The following is an 18,308-nucleotide window of genomic DNA, read 5'->3' on the forward strand; positions in this document are numbered from 1 at the left end:
TAACATATTATATAATTTATCAATTTAAAGTCTACAATTTAATGGTTTTTAGTACATTCATAGAGTTATGCCTCCATCACCCCATCACATTTTAGAACATTTTCATCACCCCATCAAAAAACTCCTAATCCATTAGCAGTCACTATCTATTTTTCCCCAATCCCCAGCCTCCCTAGGGAACCACTAATCTACATAACACACAGGGGCATACCTGGGAGTGATATTTGGGAAAGGACAGCCCTAAATTGGGTAATGCTTTGTGCTATACAATTGTTTGTCATTAAAAGAGTTGTAAGTCGTTCAAATGCTCTCTACTTAATACCTACCTTACAAGATCAAATTTTTCTCCACTAGAGGATTAAGACGTTTCCTTAGTGGAGCCTGCATGTCCTCCAAAAAGAAAATAATTTGTGATATTAATGAAAGTCAATATCAGGGGCTATTTTCAAGTTACTCCAGAAATATAGCAAGGACATCCTTTATGAGTAATGGTGCAAGACTAAATTCTGTGCTCCTTAACCAAGACCAAGCATCCCCTTTTAAGTCCATTACCTCTTTTCATAAACTCCCAAGATCTACATCTAAAGTTACCTACTTGGCCGTCAGCTTAATGAAAAGTGCCTTTCCCAATATCTTTGGCACCATCAGGCCTGACTGTGGAAATCCGGGAAGAGGTGAAGGAGAGGAGACTAAACTGTCCTGACTGGGTGGATTCCTTCTGTTACCTCATTTAATAATTAATCACAAGGAAATAATAAGAAATTTCCACATTGAAATCAAATGCTGGGCTTGAACTTCTCTAATTCTTTCCTTTCATTGACTCTTGCCCCACACAATGTTAACAGACACTGACAGCGTCCATACAGATCCCCCAAGGTCCCTTTTATTGTCTGTTGTGTATCCCCTCCCCGAGATTCAGTGGCTTCCCCTCCTCCCTCCCTCCCATTCAGTGTGGTTTTGCCTCCTGCAGCACTTAATTGGATCCTTTGTGTGATCAGGCTAATGCTGCCTTCCACAGGACTTTACTTGAAACTGCACCCTTTCTTGGCTTCATCCCCTTTTTTTCTTCTGCTGCTTTCATCCTCTAAGAATTTTTTCCTGAAAAAACTTCCTTAATAAATCACTTGCACATTAAACCTCATCTTAGAGTCTGCTAGTGGGGAACTCAAACTAAGTCTCATTTATTCTCCAAATATTTAGAAACAAACATGAAAAAAGGAGCTTGCTTTTGCATGGAAACCATACCATGGGCAAGTCAAAGCACAAACTGGAAAAACACATTTGGGACACATGACAAGACACTACTTCCCCTGATATATAAAGAGCTCTTAAGCAAACCAATTCAAAACCACCCAAACCTAACATGGGAAAAGGACATGGACCAAGAATTACAGCAAAGAAAAGATGCATGGCCTAACTTCTCAAAATAAAACAAATTATTATTAAAATGGCAATGAGATATCATATTTATATTACTCAGATTGGCAAAGGCTCTACAAAGTATAATAATATAATGTGAGTTTGGGTATGGGGAAATAAGCGCTAATTTTTGGAGGACGTGTTAACTGGTACAATCTCTTTAGGAGTCAGCATTATATATTATACCTTTAAAATAGATAAGAATTGCCTTTTCAACTCTGACTGCTCTTTCCCATTCTTCTCTTTAAATTCTGTAATAGCATTTGCTGAAGTCTGAATGTCTGTGCCCCTCAAAATTTGTATGTTGAAATCTTAATGCCTGTTGTGATGATATTAGGATGTGGAGCCTCTGGGAGGTGTTTAGATCATGAGGGGTGGGTGCTTTTATAAAAGAGGCCCGGAGAGTTTGCAAGCCCCCTTCCACCATGTGAAGACACAGTGAGAAGTCTGCGACCTGGAAGAGGGCCCTCACCGGACCATGCTGGCAACTTGATCTTAGGCTTCCCAGCCTGCAGAACTGTGAGAAATAAATTTCTGTTGTATATAAGCTACCCAGCCTGTGGTATTCTGTTAGCAACCTAAATGTACTAAGTCAGCATTTATCAATCGGAAGTTACTTGTTCGTTGATTTTCTTATTGTCTGTTTTCTCCTACTAGAATACAGTCTCCATAAGAACACAGCCTGGTGCATGTAGTATCCTCCATGCCTGCGCTTGGCATGTAATAAATGCTACATATAGTTGAATCAATAAATCAAGTAGTCGGTACTTACGGTGTGGTTTGAGGTGCCCCAGTGACTCCAGAACATCTCCTTGATAGCCCTCTGCAATGTCTGAAATTCTTACTTAGGCAATCAGTGAAGACCGTGAGGGAGCCTATGAAACTATTATTTCATGATAATCTAAATAGAAGGAAATTAGCTAAGGAACCAGAGCAAGAAAGAAGTAAATTTTCACTGAGGTTGTGGACCAGGTAAGATCAGAATCATGAAGTAGATTTTAATTAATTGCAAACAAGTAGGTGACAGACTTTGCAGGTAGTGTGGGGAGCCTCACTTGGGATGTAGAGATTATCCAACCCAAGTAAGACAAGAGACGTCTTACGATAGTACAGAGGAGAAACCAGAATCCAAACCAAAGCAGGCAGAGTACTACGGTGTCTGTCACGAAGTTCCAAGTGGGGAAGTGAAAGCAAGGGCACAGAGGAAAACTGAAAGCATCAGAACAGTTCAAGCAGCGAGAAACAGTGGGTCATAGCAAGGGTCTAGAGAGACCAGCAAGCCCTAGAGTAGAATCCACAGCATTATTTCCGGATGTAAAGGGAGGCATTTGAGGTGCCAGTGAGTTTAGGCTGAAATATGACAAAAATGGAGACTCCTCAATTTTTCCACTTGTAGGAATATGGAAGGGGCAGGGCTGAGGTGTGGCGTAGTCTCTGGCCCTTCTTGTACGACCCTGTGTCATGGTCCAGCTGCTGCCAGGGCTACACTTGACTGCAGATACCCCCGCTACAGGAGACAGAGGGCTCCCAGACACAGTCTAGTTTCATCCAAACCTTCGATTTGGGACTTTGGTTCCAGCCACACCTCTTTGGACTGGAGACAACTTTCTAGAGTTGTTTTCCTTAGATTTAAACATTTTATTCTAGGGGAGTTCCCTGGTGGTCTAGTGGTTAGGATTCACTGCTTTCACTGCCATGGCCCAGGTTCAGTCCCTGGTCAGGGAACTGAGGTCCTGCAAGCCGTGTGGTGCTACCAAAATAAAATAATAATAATTTTATTCTACGTCTTTGAAGATAGCCAGAAACATCTCAGACTTCGCCCAAGCCAGTCTTCTGATGAAACGGATCTCTTGAGCTGAAGTACTCAACAGGTCTCAGTGCAACTGGTTTATTTTCTTCTTCTGACCTGCTGCACTAAGGCACTCCAGGATTTGCCAATGGACTAGAAATGGTTCTGAAATCTGAATCCAAGGGATTCAACTGAAATTTGCTTGGCCTGAGCTAAAAAGAAGTTGAGTGATATCTGTAAAATAGGGACAATACTTGTACCAACTTCATAGGGTTGTTATTAGTATTAAATGTGTTAATATGTGTAGAGTGTCTGAGAGAGAAGGAAGGAAGGGAAAGGGAGGGAAGAAAAAGAAGAAAAATGAAAATATTAGTGACTATTCAACTTGTCTCAGATTTGGGGCTGAGGCTAGACTCAAGCTAGTGCCCTTTGTCCTGTTTCTTCATTGTGCTTTATACCACAAAGATGTGTAGGCTCAGTACTGATGAGTACTGATGATAAGGGCTTTAATTAATCACTGTTGGCAAAGTTACAAGGTCACAAACATTAACCAGGAGATGAGACCTCCACAAATTATTCAAATATAACTCTAGGTTAAGTGTTAGTCTCTTAGTTTAAAGGACTTCTCATTCCAACTTCTTAGGTGCCACGATGTGGAAAGTTAGTAAATTTGAATACAGCATTTCCATTTTCCTGATCAAAACTGAGTAAACTAAGTTAAAACATAAGGCATAACTGCCACACTAACACCTCTAATCATTTGGAGTAAATGCACGCACACACAAATACTTGAGTGAAAAAAATTAATAGAAGAAGTAACCATTCTGTAAAAGTTATCTAAACCAAAACAGGCAGATGGTTTAGGGGCAAGAGAACTGCATTGAGGTCTAACTAAATGCATACTTTTGAAAATATTTAGACTGAGTTTTAGTTCCTTTCTTTCAAGTGAGGTTGACTCTAATAGGCAAGTAGGATGGTTAATTATAGAAGCAGAAAGATGTCCATCATCTACATACTGTACTAGATAATTAAAATATTCAGGCTCCCTCTCAAGAAAATGTCCTGTGTTTGTTTCATCTCTATGATAGTGACTTTTCCAAAGAGGGCATTGGGCAGAGCTAGAGCATCTGAATTAGCTAGAACTGAGTTTTCCAGTTTGGGGATGGTGGGCAAGTCATTTAATTTTTTTCTAATGCTTATTTCTTCATTTGGAAAATGAGGATAATTCTTACCCCAGGGTATTACTGAAACATTTAAATGCCAAAATTAATTGTTTACTGCAAGTCCTTAGATGATTTCATAATCAGTTGTTGATTGCCTGATTTTAGAGATTTGGTTGAAATTGCTTTCCTGTAAACACTGTCTCTTAATGACATTTTAATGAAACTCTTGCTGTACTCACGTTAACATTTGAAATATAATAAATACTGAACATTTGGTTAAGGCAGTTTAGGCCATCCATAAATATTACTTATACCTTGGAATTTTTTAACTATAGCTATTACATGTTAAGCATTAAAAGCAAATAAGCCATACGCAATTGAATAAAAACAATATTCTTTGTCCAAACTATGAACATTCATTAAGTAGCTAAAGTACTAATTAGATGCAACACTGCTTTATAATTTTGTTGACAAGGGAACGTGTGCCTTTGAAATTTCTTTTTAACTCTTTGAAGTTATCATGTTATCTGTCTGTTCTGGCTTTTTTGGCTTTTATTTATTTATTGTAGCAAAAAAAGTAGGGCTTTTAAAGATCTTGTCCCTATCCCTCAAACTCATCCTTGGTCCATCCCCTAAGCTCATACTAGGTTCAAGCTCTTCAAAAATTCTGAAGCGGAACAGCCTACAATCTTAGTGAATATTCCTGGATATTTCCATAGCTGATTTCCCCATCCTCTCAGAGTTCCTTCTTTCCTGTGCCTTCTCCCAGTTGGTGAATCTCAAGGACACTCACATCCCTGTCACAAACTGGCCAGATTCTTAGTCGCCTGTCACAATAGCTCAGCATTCCTAATTCTCTGGTTTTAGGTGAGAATCCTAGGGCACTCCTGTTCACCTCTGTTCTTGGTGAGGAGACAGACACAACTGCGTGCTCTGCTCATCCACAAGGGTAAATGTGCTCAGGTTTTTTTTTTTTTTTTTTTTTTTCCGGTACGCGGGCCTGTCACTGTTGTGGCCTCTCCCGTTGCGGAGCACAGGCTTCTGACGCGCAGGCTCAGCGGCCATGGCTCACGGGCCCAGCCGCTCCGCGGCATGTGGGATCCTCCCGGACAGGGGCACAAACCCGCGTGCCCTGCATCGGCAGGCGGACCCTCAACCACTGCGCCACCAGGGAAGCCCTATAGTATTCTTATGTTAATTTACCATCCTTGCTAACCCATTCTGTTAGTAGGCACTTGAATTCGCTGGGATTCAAACACAGATATTCAAACACACACACACACATACACACACACACACACGCATGCACACACACACACACACACACACAAAACCCTTTTCCCCCATCACACAATAATATCTCAAAAGATTAAGTCTTTAATTGACCGGGCAAAGAGCTGCCTTTTCTCACCCAACAGGTTAAATATTGAAGAGCTGGACCAGTTTCTGAACTACAGACTTCTTAGAGGAAAACTTCTAAATGTGCTTCAAAAGTAACTTGTCTTTTAAATTTTGTACTGCATAACCTGATAGGAAAAATGAGATATGGCTTTCGGTGAAAAAAATTAGAAGTTCTGTAATGTGCCATGTTTTTAAGGCCAACACTTTGGCTTTGGGAGATTGTTTAGTGTTTATTTGTGCTTGGTAAGGGATACACAGGTTAAGAATTAGCAATTTCTTTAGCCTTGAGGGTCTCCAGCCTGTGCAAAATTTATCGGGGGAAGATACGAAGGTGAGACAAAGTAGGAGAAGGAAACAATAATAAGGAATACTAATGATAATGATAATAATAATAAAGGGAAAGGGGAAGGAAGAAGAGTTCATGGAATACCACCAAAAATGCTATTAACTTAAAATTTTAAAAATTAGTTACTCATAAAATATCATAGCTTATTCTTATTAATAAGAATTGCTCAGGACAATTAAGATCACAGCCAGTCCAAATATGCTCTTTGCTACTCACAACGCGCTGGGCTTATACTAGTTCCTCTAACTGGGTCTCAGAAGTGAATGTTGAGAACTCCTAAGTGTCTGCTGTCTAAATAGAATTCATTTAATTTTTTGACTATAGTCAGAAACCTCTGATCTGTGATTTCTGGATCTTGCCTTTGTACTTTAGACCTAAAAATGTTTCTTTCTGCCTCCTTTCTTTTCTCTCACTTATATATTAACACATCAGTCTCTCAACTGTCTGTCTACTTGCCTGTAGAAATTAAATTCCTCTAGAACTCTTACCACTGGGACTCAGACCTGCGATCAATTTCAAGTTCAAGTGAGCCTTCCTGGCCTCCTGTGCTTTTGACTCTGTTCATTGTCTTGGCTCACACAGATAGCAACTGTCTTGCTTTGTATGAAACAGTGATATTTGAGGAGATTATGTTGATAAGCATCAGGTGGCCCAAAGGCTGTAAGAGTTTTTCTTTTCTCCTTAAACTCCGAAGACTTCAGGAAGGTTTTATTCCACAGAATGAGTCTGAAAGACGCAGGTTCTGGCTCTGTCTGTGTCACTGGTTTGTTGTTTTTACGTCAGTTTGGGTGAAAGAGTTACATTATGATACATATAAATATACCGATCTTTCTCTTAAAGATGAAACTGGTTTGAGAAAAGAAAAGAGACCTGTAGAAACTACAATCCTTTTTTTTACCTTTGGTGATGACCACAAGTTTCCTAGGGCTGCTGTAAAAACTTGCCATTAACTTGGTGGCTTAAAACAACAGAAACGTATTATCTCACAGTTCTGAAGCCTAGAAGTTCTAAATCAAGGTGTCAGCAGGGCCGTGTTCCCTCTCGAGACTCTAGAAAAGTACCTTTCCTTGTCTTTTCCTAGCTTCTCTTGGCTCCTGGCAATCCTTGACATTCCTTGGCCTGTAGCTGCATTATTTCAGTTTCTGTCTCCATAGTCACAAGGACTTCTTCACTGTATCTCTGTGTCCTCTCCTCTTCTTATTCGGGTACCAGTCACTGGATTTAGGACCCAAGCTAAACCCAAGATGATATCATCTTAATATCTTTAACTATTTATATCTTCAAAGACTCTGTTTCCAAATAAGGTCATATTCTGAGGTTTGGGGTAGAAGTGCACTTGGAGGGAGGACACTGAAACCCATTAGAGTACCTATCCTCCTTTAAATGTCATCAGCTTTATTACTTTTTAAATTTTAAATTCACAATTTTCAAGGATAGAAGCGTCCATTCTGTTTTGAAGGTTTCTGTGGGTAGAGATCTTCCCAATAGGCTCATTCTGCCCTGAGGTTTCCTCATATAAAATGATCGTGTGGATATCAGGTTTGAATGTTAATTATTTCAATAAGCTTAACCTACTCCTTCCTTGAGATATGGGGACATCTAATCATTTCTTTATTCCATGTACTTGTCCCACTCCCTGCCGTGCAGGCATTTGTGCTGTTAGTTGGTGGTTGAAAGGAATTCGTTTTTCCTCCAATGTTACTTTAGGTGAAGATTTTCTAGGTCCTAAGTAAGGAAGTTTATAAGGGCTTAAACTGTGAAAATTTTTAGCTCCTTTACATGTTCTAAACATTAGGGGGAAAAAATCCATTGTCTTCAAAGCATGAGACTGTAATGGTTCTTAAGATTTTATTTTATTCTGTCTATGGTGTTCTCTTTAGAGTAATTGCTCTTTCAGCAATGGGAATAAATGGCTAATTTGCTATGGTAAGGCCACATGTTCATGGGAAAAGTGGTACAATTCTCATTGTACCCTCATATAGCAGTATGCTACTAATCTAATTAAAATAAATGTTCTAGTTTCCTCCTAGAATCACAGAACATTTAAATATGTTTTCTTGTAGGTAATTTTTGCAACTACCAAATGTTAAATAATACATAGCTTGGGACCTCCCTGGCAATCCAGTGGTTAAGACTTTGCCTTCCACTGCAGGGGGTGTGGGTTCGATCCCTGGTTAGGGAGCTAGGATCCCACATGCCTCCTGGCCAGAAAACCAAAACAGAAAACAGAAGCATTATTGTAATGAATTCAATAAAGATCTTAAAAATGGTCCACATCAAAAAAAAAATACGTAGCTTAATTTCTTATCCTTGCCTCAGACTATTTTTATTGTACCACAAAATGCACCATAACGCTTCACATTGTGACCATCAGAATGACAATACAATCTCAATTATCAAAGATTATAAAAGAATAAAGTGCATCTATTGCTTTTATCAAGCTAGGCCAGAACCAATCCTTTTAGTGAAAGATATAAAGTCATAAAATATTTTATTAACTTTAAACATGAGTGTACATTCCTTTGAGATATCATGGAGCACTGTTACAAACAGCACTTCAGCTTACCCCTCAATAGGAGATTTTGTTTGATTCAATAGTTTCAAGCAAACTTTTGACTTATTACCTCTGGCAGAAGTGACTTTTGCTTCCTCCTGTACATGCCTCCCTTAAAAAAGAAAAAAAAGTTGAAACGTCACAGTTCTATGAGAGGTGTTTTCACTTTTTGGCAGACCACTAAAAAGTGGTCTTTCATGAAATAACGAACTTGAGAGGTTCAAGTTGGAATTTATTTTTATTTACCAGTCTTTGGCTAAGGCATTGCTTGGTACGGCATTCTGCACAAGTAGAAAGGCACAAGGAAAACTAGCTGCATTCATTTCTCTGCAGGTTCAATAGTGATTTGGAGAGACGAGACAAAGGCCACCTATTATAGGATTTGTATCATACATAAGAGAAAATAATTTGATTGATTCAAGCACTGGAGTCCTCCATCTTCAAACACTGAATAAGACTCCCTGCACTTAAAGTTGAGAACTTGGTAAAGCTTATAATCTCTGTTACAGAAATGTAGTGTAACAATATATTCTACATTTCTTTTTTTTTTCCCAGTTATAGATGAAGCAACTTGCAAAACGTTCCTAAAACATGAAGAAGAATATTTAAATGTAAATCATCATTATACCTCTTTAGCCATCAAAGTGGCTTCATTCCACTCTCTCTCTTCTGTGTTTATATCTTGCATCAAATATTAGATAAAGCAAAGTGTGTAGAAGAAATAAGTGCTTTTCATAGTCATTCCTCTTTGTGATGGGAGTACTAAGGCTTCAACATACCTCCTTTGGGAGCTTTGTTGTGTCCAGTGGAGTACCCCAGGCAGTGTTCACCTTCCTTCTGGTTCCATGTTGTTTGACTATGGATTTCACAGCATCTCCTCTTATTGCAAATATGTCTTTCCTTTGGGCCTGGAATGCCCCAACTGACCGTTGTGCTAGAATATTTGACACGTCTCCAGATCTGAGCTTCTTCCCTTTAGTAGGATACCCCCAAAAAGGTGCGACAGGAAATTTTATTACATTATTTTATGCTGATAGACTTGGCTACTATCCTCACATAGATGAAAGAACAGGCAGAAGTGTGCATGGAGGAATCCCCCAGATGGGATCCTTAAAAGAGCATTTGGACAAAGCTAAAAAAGACATTTCCTATTACATGCCAATCGACAACGTGGGCTTGGCTGTCATTGACTGGGAAGAATGGAGGCCTACCTGGGCTAGAAACTGGAAACCTAAAGACATTTACAGGGATCAGTCTATCGAGTTGGTTCTGCAACAAAATGTACAACTTACTTTCCCAGAGGCTGCCAAGATAGCGAAAGTGGAATTTGAAAAGGCAGCAAAGAGTTTCATGCAGGAGACTTTAAAATTGGGAAAATTACTTCGGCCAAATCACTTATGGGGTTATTATCTTTTTCCTGACTGTTACAATCATAATTATAACCAACCTAGTTACAATGGAAGTTGCCGGGATATAGAGAAAAGAAGAAACGATGCACTCGACTGGTTGTGGAAGGAAAGCACTGCTCTTTTCCCATCCATTTATTTGAATAGCAGGTTAAAATCTTCTCCACAAGCTGCCCTCTTTGTTCGTAATCGTGTCCAGGAAGCCATCCGGATGTCTAAAGTGGGCAGTGCTAAAAGCCCACTTCCAGTTTTTGTGTATGCCCGTCCAGTTTTTACTGATGTGACTTTGCAATTCCTTTCTCAGGTAAGAAAATCAAGGTAAGAAGGCTATGGAATATTGTTCATAAATGGTGTTTAGTGGGACTGAACATAATTTTTGAAGGGAGTGAAATTTAACTTTTAATAACCTTTAGGAATATGCACCCAGGTAGTTCTCCATTATTATATGAATGTAAAATAAGAACATGTTTCTTCTTTTCTTTTTTTTTTTTTTTGGCAGTACGTGGGCCTCTCACTCTTGTGGCCAGAGCACAGGCTCCTGACGCACAGGCTCAGCTGCCATGGCTCACGGGCCCAGCCGCTCCGCGGCATGTGGGATCTTCCCTGACCGGGGCACGAACCTGTGTCCCCTGAATCAACAGGCAGACTCTCAACCACTGGGCCACCAGGGAAGCCCCAAACATGTTTCATTTTTAACGTAATCATATAATATCTTAGCAGTCATGGAGAACTGGGTAGTATAGACAATGTATTATCTCAGTTCCTTTCATTTTTTCTTTTATGGGCCCGGTCTCTTGTCAATAGAAGTAATTAAAATAATAGCAGAAAATTTGTGTTTTTCTTATAGTAGGGCAGTGGTGACATAAAACGTAGAAATAAATAGTGGTGAAATATTTAAATAATTATTGTTGGGTCAGCATTCTTGGCTTTGGTGTTATTGTCCTATGTATAACACTTTCATTTTATTCCTCCCTGTTAACTCTTTCTACACATTTACCAGGGTGACCTTGTGAATACAATTGGTGAGAGCGTTGCTCTAGGTGCCTCTGGAATTATAATGTGGGGAAGTCTCAATTTAAGTCTAACTAGGGTAAGTTGAATTGATAGGAAATAGATGAAATAATTTCTACTTTTAATGTTTTTGAGGATTGTTGTGGGATTGAATAATAAAATAAGCACTATGTTGGGCACAAAGTAGTAGGGGCTCAATTGATAGTGGCTAAGTCAAACTATCTTTCATTCGTGTGGTTGTGTGATAAGGCTGTTTTCTAGTGAGGAAACAGAAATTTGGTGAGATTAATTGAAATTCCCTAGGCTGCGTGGCTAAGAAGTAGCAAAAACAGGACTACAACCTTGGTTTCCTTACGTGGTGTTTGGTGTTTTTTTCTACTATACCGTGCTGTGTCACTTCTCAAAAGAGCTCAACTAGTCAATATGTATTCACTCATTCTTCCATTCACCCAATTACTGTTTATTAAGCACTTTTATTTAGTTAGTCATTTAATGACAGTTTACCATGGAGGCCAACAACTGGGGGCAGCGTGTGGGCAGTTGGGATTTAGTTACTTTTTGAAAATATTACTAAATTGTTCAAAGTTTCCTTAAGGGAGAGGAAAAGGAATCCTTCTTTATTTTCCACAGGTTATATTTAACAGTGTCTATTTTAAGTAAAATTTTAAGTAAAACTTGTTTTGTTAGGAAAAATGTTGGTTTTGTTCTGTATTCACTTTCTGCTAATGCATTTTCTTCAGTTCAAAAAGACTTTAACTATCATGACCTAAACCTTTTCTCTCTTCCTTTATTTTCATCCTTTTTTAATTCTCCATATGAGGTCTTTATCCTTCACCTCTTCAATCTTCTTGACTCAAAGCATAAGTAAAACTGTCACATGGACACTGCTGAGTTGGAGCTGAACTTTTCCTTCTCTGATGGATGTGGAAATATTAGTGACATAGGTGCCATGGAGAATGTCTAATGAAGCTCTTAGCCCAGATGTCTTATCCTAGGACCTACAGAGAACTTTATACTCTAAGACTTTATACTAGACTTTATACTCTAAGAACAGATCTTTTGACATCTTGTCCTTCAGATAGACTAGCCATATTTTTCCTTCATTTATAAAGGTACTTAACTTTGTGAAATTCTTTTAAGGTAATCTGAGCCCTCCTACCTATTTGGTAGACTCTGTTGTATCTGGTTTGATCAACAGTAAAGAGAACTAATAAAAAATATAAGTTCAGGGAAAGGTATATGTCCCTTTTGCAAAATCTTCTATACGGCAGAAAGTTATTTAAGAATTATAATTCTTAAATATAAGAGTATTCCTAGTTTTTATTAGTTGTTTTCTCAAACCTACAAACTCCTTTCTCAAGGATCCTGTTAATTCTACGATAGAACAATTTATAAATTCCCCATACTATTTCCTTTTTTTAAAATTTTCAGAATTGAGAACTCTACCCTTACTCTGATGAGGAATGCATCAGGCATTCTCCAGTTAGTAGGATGGCATGGCATACTACTTGTCACATTTTTTTTTAATTGCACTTTAATCTTAGATTCATGTACTTCTACCATGACTCTCAAATCACTTTCAGTATTATTCATACAGGGACAGTCCTTCAACTTTAATGTGATGATTTTCTACTTAATGACACTGCCTTGAAATTGTTCCCTGTGGACTCTGTTCTATATATTTCTGCTACCTTTCCCAATTTATGATGATTTTGAATGTTAATTCTGTCATTACTTCCCCTTTTTTCTATGTCATTTGAAACCAATAGAATCATGGATTACTTGTGTTTCCTGATTCACTGACAACTAGAGACAATGGTAATTGCAGTTTACTTGCGATGACTGAATTGATTTAAAACAATTGTTATCAAATGTAGGCAAAACATTTCCTTCCTTCCATCTTATGAGATCAAATGGCGTGACAGAGCCAGTTTCCACTGGTCCCAGCTCATGAGACCTGATTGTTAAATATTCAGAAATTTTGTGAACTGTTGAACACAGCCATTATTAAAAATTAAATTATAAAACTCAGAATAAAATTAAGTATGGTAAAAACAGAAAGTATTGATAACAAATACTTAAAATGTATCAATTATTTACTTTATTTTACTATTATCCATGCTTTTGAGGTTATTTACACCTACTGTATCTGTCTAAGCGGAAATGGTATTGTGTAATGGTGTGCTACTTCACACCATACTACCATAATGGTGGGGTAATTGGTCTCCAATTCTGCACTCAGGGATGCCAGGTTGGTAGCTTAAAATTGGCCATGGTAGGAGTATTTACACCATGGGTATTGACAAATGCTATAAACTAGGCTTTATCTCTTAGAGAAACAGTTTTAGATCCTTCCAAATATTGCATCTTGTATAGGCTCATGATGGTCAAAACATTCTCATCCCTTTACTCCTCTTCCTGTCTAGTTCTTGTCTCTGTAGACAATTCCAATGTCATCTGATCTTGGTATAAATTCTCATATATCCCTGGCACCGGTGTTAAAGTTGGAGGGATAGAAACAATATAAAACAATAAAAATATTCGATGTGATAAATTCTATGCAGAAAATTAAAATAGAGAGCTGTAAGAAAGTAGACTGGAAAGGTGTCTGAGAAGGCTCTTGTCTAATTAAAGCTGTGATCCGAATAACAACATGGAGTTAACCACGTTAAAGATGAGAGGAAAGAACATTCTGGGCAGAGGGAACAGTAAGTGCAGTTTGAAATGAACCTGCCACCCCTGTGAAACAATTAGTATATCTAAGGCCGAGTGGGTAAGGGAGAGTTGTACAAGAGCAAGGAGAGGTTACATTCCATCAGGCTGTATACAAGTTGAGAGAAGTTGAATTGTATAATAAACACCATGTAAAGCTATTGGAGGGTTAAGAAGAGGTTTTCTATTGGTACCATAAAAATTACAACAAACAGTGGTTTAAACAGCAGAAAATTATTATCTTACAGTTCGGTAGTTCAGAAGTCCCATATGGATCTTAGTGCTGTAAAATCAAGATGTCGGCAGGGTTGCATTCCTTTCTACAGAAAGACCCTCATTTGCTCATTTGGGTTGTTGGCAGAATTCATTTCCTTGTGTTTATAGCATCAAGATCTCTATTTTCTGACTGGCTGTGGCTAAGGCGATTTCCAGCTTCAGGAGGTCACCGCATTCTTTCCCTTTTGGCCTTCTCCTCTATCTTCAAAGCCAGCAATGCCGGGTTGAGTCTCCCTTAGCTTTGAATTTGTCTTCCTTCTTCCAGCTCATTTTAAAAATCCAAGCTACATTTTTAAGGACTTGTGATTGAGCCCATCCAGATAATTCAGGATAACCTCCCCGTCTCAAGATCCATACCCTTAATCATATCTGGAAAGTCCCTTTTGCCATGTAAAGTAACACAGTCACAGGTTCCGTGGGACTGAGGTAGGGACATCCTTGGAAGGCCCTTGTTCTGCCTACCACCGATGACACCACCTCAAGGAAGGCAACAGGAAGTAGATCCAAGTGGAAGCTGTGAGGTTCCTCAACTTGCCTGCCCACCCGCCCACCACTTCCTTTGATCTTTTACTGAAGGACTAGCACTGCCAACTCACTCCATGGGACTGCTGATCATGAAAGCAAGCAACTACCTTCTACGTTCTGAAAAGGACGGAGTCCCAGTTTTAGAAAGTATCAGTTTCAAGATGAATCATTTTAGTTACTCATCACTCATACTCTGCCAAATAAGTATATCTGTAAAAGAGCTGTCATAATTCGCCCATACTTGAATTATACATTAACATTTAATATATACTCGGTTGAACCCGTTTAGTTGTTTTGAGCTAGCAATTTAGAAACCACTCTTTCCAACGCCTAAACTTGTCTGACAAATGTGATACTTATTACATTTATTTGTACTTTATATAATTTATACATTGAGGGCTAACCAATGATATGGGGCCCTGTGTTAGCCCTTTTATGTACTTTCTATCTTGTCATCTTCACAACAACCCTATGAAGTAGGTGCTATAATTACCCTTATTGTATGATGATGAAGCTGAAACACTGCCAGATGAATTAACTTGTCCACGGTCTCGCAGATAGGAAACTAAGACTTAGAACGCTTAAGAGATTCCCAAGCTCACACAGCTAGCCATTAATGGAACTGTGACTCCAATCCGGACAGATGGACTCCAGAGCCCATGCTCTAATTCCTCCACCCGCACTGTACCATTCTGCCCCTTCCACCCCCATTAGTTTATGAATTATTGAGGAAGACCGAGGCTAGAGTATACTAAACCTCAACTGGTCAATTATTTAGTGACATGAAATGGCATGTGAAACTTACAAATGTTACAAAAAACTGTTGGAATAGTCTTGCTTGTTCAAGTAAAAAAAGATAAAACATTTCCTGCTCTTACTGGTTCTCGGTTTTGTGTGTGTGTGTGTGTGTGTGCTTCCTTAGAAATTGCTTAATGTAGTGAATTAATTCACATATGAACCAACTTGGATGTTAATAATCTGATCTTCATATAATTTTACAGGAATCTTGCATGAACCTAGACAATTACATGAAGACTACACTGAATCCTTACGTAATCAATGTCACCTTAGCAGCCAAAATGTGTAGCCAAGCACTTTGCCAAGAGCAGGGAGTGTGTACAAGGAAATACTGGAATTCAAGCAACTATCTTCACCTGAACCCACAGAATTTTGCTATTCAAACTGGGAAAGGTGGAAAATACACAGTGCATGGGAAACCCACACTCAAAGACCTGCAACAATTTTCCAAAAAATTTTACTGCAGTTGTTATGCCAACATCCACTGTAAGAAAAGAGTTGATCTAAGAAACATTCATACTATTAATGTATGTATTGCTGAAGATGTTTGCATAGATGGCTTTCTAAACTTTGAACCCAGGAATCATTCTTCTCGCTGGAAAGAGATATCTTCTACCACTCTCAGCAATATCTCATTCTCTACACCAATGGTCACAGTATCTCCATGTGTTCCTGGGAAAGATCTCCGTGGGTGCCTCAAAGTCACCTGTTCAGTGGAAGCCCTCTTCAACAACACCCAAGGGGGCTGTCATAGTGTTAACTGGAAAAACACTTCCAGTCAGTTACATATTCAAAACAAGAAAAATGAAACAACCTATTAAAGTACAAATTCAGTGCTTATTAAGCTTCCTGTCTACATTCTTTGTGTTTTTATATTTTTTACATTTTATTTTTAAATTAATTAATTATTTTTTGGCTGTGTTGGGTCTTCGTTGCTGCGCACAGGCTTTCTCTAGTTGCGGCGAGTGGGGGCTACCCTTCGTTGAGGTGCGCAGGCTTCTTATTGCGGTGGCTTCCCTTGTTGCAGAGCATGGGCTCTAGGCGCACGGGCTTCAGTAGTTGTGGCACGTGGGCTCAGTAGTTGTGGCGCACAGGCCCAGTTGCTTTGCGCCACGTGGGATCTTCCTGGACCAGGGCTTGAACCCGTGTTCCGTAAATTGGCAGGCAGACTCCCAACCCCTGCACCACCAGGGAAGTCCCTTACATTTTTATATTTAATAGTTTCACTAGCTTATTTTTTTTTAGGCAAGTGATGATACCTATATATTTAAAGCTTTATATTTGAAATGTGAATCAAAACTCATGGCCAAGATAGTATTTTAATTTTTTGAGCAAAGATTGCTCTTCCATGATCAAATTGAACTTGGAATTATTATTGACTGGTAAACAAGGAATTGTGACCAATGCCTTTAATTTTCAAAATCATAGTGAGGGCAGTGTTATTACTAAATCCATTGGTACTACATTTCACTTTTGAAATTCAAAGTAAACTCTTGATAAATAAGATAGCATAGAATTTGTTTTGTAAGATGATACCCAATTTTGTATTTTCTAATTCCCATGTGTATAGCAGATATTTCACAAACTGTGGATGTATATATACTAAGAGGTACCTATTATATTCTTGGTTCTACCAAAGACTGATTGTAAGGCCTATAATACTTAGAGGCCTAGTGTTCTTCTGATAAAAGTGAAGATTTGAATAATGCCAATTTATTGTGAATGAATGTCTTTATAAGTAGTTTTTAATATGTAATAAAAGTGTCAAGAAAATATTAAATGCAATATCTTTTAAAATGTAATATTCTAAGCATACTAGTCTGTCTCAAGCATGTAACTATGGCTTTTAGCTATTTCATCTTGATAATTTGTTCAAGTTGTGTTTTATAAAAAGGTAACCTTTAAAAAGTGATTAACCAAAAAAAAAAAAAAGTGATTAACCCATCAACTTTTGTACATGATTTAATATGTCTTCAGAATTCATATATGAAAATTCTAATTTTCTTTTCATTCTTGATTGTCAAATTTTACAGTCTTGTGTACCTAAAAATCCTTATTTTATCTAAGCATTCACATCCTTATATAGCATTTATTGAGTGTTTATTCTTTGCCAGACTCAATATTGTGTCACAGATTCAAGGTGAAGTAGCACGCTTCTTGCCATCGGTGAGTTTGTTGCATATTTGAAGAAGACAGACATCGAAAGTGGAAACTTACAACATAATGTGTGAGAAGTGCTATAATATGGTTCAGTACGCTCTGGCATACAGACAAGAATCTGAGGGTGTCAGAGAAGGATTCCAAAGATGTCATGAAAGAGATGATGTGCCTATTGCCTTGAAGGCTGAATAGCAGTTAGCTCACATGGAGACACGAGACAAAAGGAACTTTGGTAGGACAGAACGCTGAGTGTGGTTTTAGAATGGTATTCAGTAGATGATGGCCAAATGATGTACTGAAGCCTTTTGTAAACCATACTAAGAAGTTTGGACTTTACAAGGAAGATGCTCCCAAACTTGCTGACCTGATCCATTTTTTTTCCCAGGCACATATATCACAGCATGATATATTTCTCTACTTTTACTTCCCATCACCTTCTTATAATGTAAACATCATAAGGACAGGTGTTTGGTCTGTTTCTCTTGCTGCTGTATCCACAGTGTAATGAATAGCATTTGAGACTTAGTAGGTGCCCACGAAATATTTGCTGAACAAATAAAAGCCAGTGGGGAACCACTAAAGAATTTTAAGTGTGGAAGTTGTCATGACCACTTGGATCCTCTCAAACTAATGCTACCCTTTTCCTTAGCTCTGCCCTTTTCCTTAGCTCTGCCCTTCATTCTCTGCTCCAATTATGATTCTATTGTCAAAGCCGTGTTTTCATAAGTAAGCCACAAAATGAGCCAAT

General features: G+C 38.5%; 1 protein-coding gene across 1 annotated transcript; it reads left to right on the forward strand.

Annotated features, from left to right (window-relative positions):
* Positions 1-9,425: 9,425 nt before the first annotated feature.
* On the forward strand, positions 9,426-16,221 carry SPAM1 (sperm adhesion molecule 1). The gene is made up of 3 exons (XM_067745558.1): positions 9,426-10,382; positions 11,079-11,168; positions 15,604-16,221. The coding sequence occupies exons 1-3, from the start codon at positions 9,426-9,428 to the stop codon at positions 16,219-16,221; spliced, it is 1,665 nt and encodes a 554-aa protein (XP_067601659.1).
* Positions 16,222-18,308: the final 2,087 nt, after the last annotated feature.

Source organism: Pseudorca crassidens, chromosome 8 (assembly GCF_039906515.1).
Source record: "Pseudorca crassidens isolate mPseCra1 chromosome 8, mPseCra1.hap1, whole genome shotgun sequence".
Lineage (NCBI taxonomy): Eukaryota > Metazoa > Chordata > Mammalia > Artiodactyla > Delphinidae > Pseudorca > Pseudorca crassidens.

What these genes read in the sequence shown, in the direction of transcription:
- SPAM1 (XM_067745558.1), top strand. Translation starts at nt 9,426, where the DNA reads ATGGGAGTACTAAGGCTTCAACATACCTCCTTTGGGAGCTTTGTTGTG. An exon ending in CTTTGCAATTCCTTTCTCAG is followed by an intron (nt 10,383 to 11,078) that starts GTAAGAAAATCA and finishes CACATTTACCAG; the next exon opens with GGTGACCTTGTGAATACAAT. An exon ending in TCAATTTAAGTCTAACTAGG is followed by an intron (nt 11,169 to 15,603) that starts GTAAGTTGAATT and finishes ATAATTTTACAG; the next exon opens with GAATCTTGCATGAACCTAGA.